We start from the raw sequence: 3224 nt of genomic DNA, 5'->3' as shown, positions 1-3224 counted from the left end.
TCAGGCTCGGCTCCAGCTCTATTCTATCTTTTATCAAGAGGCTCGAGCTCGGCTTAGCTTGTTTTGAAATTATTAAGTTCGTGAATAGCTCGAACTCGGTTTGTTAATAGCACGTTTATCATATTTAACGAGTCTGGCTCGAGTTCGGCTAACTATGCGGGCTCATTTTCGAGCTCATTAAACAAGATCGTTTTCGAGCTCGTCGAACATTCTTAACCAAAAGAACGACTAAGATATGAGAATTTAAAATATAGATTTTTCATTTTATAGTCTTTCAATCTTTTCTTTTTCACTCAAATATCGATGTGAAACAATGCAAGTTAACTTTCAATGCTTGAGTTATTGTACACTCACGACCCAACAAATTAACCGAGCTCGAGCTCACGATATTACGAACCGATTATTCTTAAGATTGAGCTCGGCTCAATAAAATCGTTAAGCTCGAAATGGAGTTCAGCTCGATAAGTTTATAGAACAATCTTGAACAGATTTTTTTCCAAAACGAGCTCCAAATAGCTCGCGAGCGACTTAATTCACCAAGTCCCTAAATTTCATTATATATTCCATATCAATCGAATATAAATAAAAGTATTTAGTATGTCTCTCCTTAATTTATTAAAAACCGAGGTTCTTGGAAGGATCAATAGATAAAAATCCGCAATAACAAGATATCTAAACTGACAAATCTAAGGAATATTTTAAATTATAAATCGATTTTTTTTTTCTTCAGACAAATAACTTTCACATAACGCAATAAAATAAAAACCTTCCGAAGACTATTAATTCCTTGAAACATTCCAGTAAATTCCCATTCCCCATCAAATTATAATGTTCTTTGTTATATATATCTACAGGAAGGATCTCATATCATAAGCTTCAACTTCTTTTGAACCAAGGCAAGGGAGTCCAAGAGTTTCATCATCCAAAAATCGTCTCGAATAGCATAAACAGAACATCGTTAAATGCTTCATTTTGTAACACGATGAAACCATCTCAGGTTATCACTGAACTTTCGTCCCAAACTGATCTTCTAGAATTCAGACTGCTTTTAATTGGGGCCCAAATATCGGCTCCATTGCTACTCGCAACTCCGTCAATCAATGAAATTGGGATGACACACAAGCCTCTGCCTTTGAGGCCATTGCAAGTTTCCATTTCCTTGGAGAAAATAGCAACAGCATAACACAACAAACTTGATGAACACAGATTAAAGAATCAGATGCTGTGCAAATCTTTACAAGGCAGCATAGACTAAGCAATTGCCAATTGACAGCGAAATATGAATTTATTTCAGGCAGTAACATTACACAGCCGTTGCAAATGTGCCATCAACAAAACCTATATAGAATTCGTTTTAGATTTAGGAATTCACAACCATAGCAGTCCATCGAATTCATAGCAAGTACATCGTATTTTACAAAAATAACCCATAAGACAAGCATACTCTACAATATAACCAATTAAAACTCACCAGTGGTTGGGTGGTTGGTGTGCTACATAGGTATGGAGCACTCAAAACCTGAAAGTGTGAAAAATAAGGTTAAAAGGTAGACAAGACATCCCAATTGTCAAAAATATAGTAAATTATAGGATTTTGATAGAGACAAGAAAGATGAGGTGTTTGTAACTTTTCTATGTATCAAGAAAATGTCATCAATTCATTAGCAGTAAAATTCGAAGAACTTTCGTAATCTGTGGTCGGATCAAATGAAATTGAAGCCGCAAAAGCCGTGTACCTTAACCTGTTCGTGGAGGAATTTTATGTAGTCCACTGCCTCGAAAAGTACTGAAGCTGTATCAGTCTGTAAAAGAATATAACTTTAGCACCGGTGGTAATAATCAGTGAAAATTTGTAAATTGAGAGGTGAAATCATTTACACACTAAAAAATTTATTTTTTTATGACAGTGTTACCCGCTACAAGGAATTGTTTGGACACTTATTAAAGAATGAGAGACCATATAGTAAACAGTTCTAGTCAATGCACAGATTGTGGCATGTATATTTTACATACCTTTCCATATGGTGAGACAAGCTGTTGAAGTGCCGAAATTCGTTCACTAACCTTCTCTTTCTTATCCTGTAGCCAATAAAATTCACAATTCAGACAAGGTGGCGAAGCACTAATAGCATACATTCCCCTACTAAAAAGTTTGATTAAAAACCAGTATATCCTTGGCAATTTTCGCTGGAAATCAAAATCATACTTCAACAAAATTTGGCTGCATAGCCTTCATAATATTGTAGTACAAAGTTATCTGGAATGCAAATACTACTAATGGGATTTTACTTTATGGCGAAGTGCAAACTCTTTTTTAGAAAAAAATAAGAGGGAGATTGATTACCTTGGGAGAGAGTGCTACATCAGCCTTTAACTATGTTGCATGGATAAGGGTACGAGTATCGTATCGATTACGATACGGATACAGCGACATGTCAAATTTTGAAAATATAAGACACGATACGGCTATGATATGACAATCATTAAAATATATATAAATATTATATATATATTTATATAAATTTAGTATTGAGAAGTAAAAATTATAGAGATAGATGTAATGGTTCATTAATCATAATATCTTAAGTACAAAATATTAAACGCAAAATCTATCTTAAGCTAGTAAAAAAAAATCAACGGCAGCGGCAGAAAGAGAGAAGAAGGGCAACACGATTGAATTGAGAGCCGCTTGAGCAGAAATAGAATGAAAGAGACAGATGAATGTATTTAGGGATTTAAAAGCCCAGCCCAATTTATTTTAAATTATTTTCCTTTTAGTCCTTAGAAATTTTAATTTTTTATAATTAACCCCTAAAACTTTAAAATATTTGCAATTTTGTCCAAACGTATCGGAAAAACGTATCCACGCCGTATCCATAGCGTGTCCTCGCCGTGTCCAAAACGTATCCGGCTTGTCAACACTAAACAAAGTCAACGACACAGATTTTGAGGTATCCGACACGCGTATCCGCGTGTCGTATCCGTATCCGTGTCGTATCCGATACTTCAAAAATAAATATTTTAAANTCAACGACACAGATTTTGAGGTATCCGACACGCGTATCCGCGTGTCATATCCGTATCCGTGTCGTATCCGATACTTAAAAAAAAAATATTTTAAGGTATCCGTGCTACATAGGCCTTTAATCGCTTTGGTATCAAATTTACAAAGCTGCTTTGGTCAAGTGAACTAAGGCTTCTTTTGCGTTCTATCATCTTCTTTT

General features: G+C 35.0%; 1 protein-coding gene across 1 annotated transcript in view; it reads right to left on the bottom strand.

Annotated features, from left to right (window-relative positions):
* Positions 1-725: 725 nt before the first annotated feature.
* The window catches only part of LOC140960981 (uncharacterized), a 5380-nt gene continuing 2881 nt past the window's right edge, over positions 726-3224 (bottom strand). Inside the window, exons 4-8 of the mRNA XM_073419308.1 lie at positions 2345-2374; positions 2014-2079; positions 1737-1802; positions 1472-1519; positions 726-1158 (exon numbers count right to left, since the gene is read on the bottom strand). Of these exons, the coding sequence (XP_073275409.1) occupies positions 994-1158; positions 1472-1519; positions 1737-1802; positions 2014-2079; positions 2345-2374 (375 nt within the window). The 3' untranslated portion in view covers positions 726-993. The remainder of the gene's footprint in view (positions 1159-1471; positions 1520-1736; positions 1803-2013; positions 2080-2344; positions 2375-3224) is intronic.

Source organism: Primulina huaijiensis, chromosome 16 (assembly GCF_012295235.1).
Source record: "Primulina huaijiensis isolate GDHJ02 chromosome 16, ASM1229523v2, whole genome shotgun sequence".
NCBI lineage: Eukaryota > Viridiplantae > Streptophyta > Magnoliopsida > Lamiales > Gesneriaceae > Primulina > Primulina huaijiensis.
Note: the sequence above shows the minus strand (reverse complement) of the source record. Positions and strands in the feature narration are given on the sequence as shown.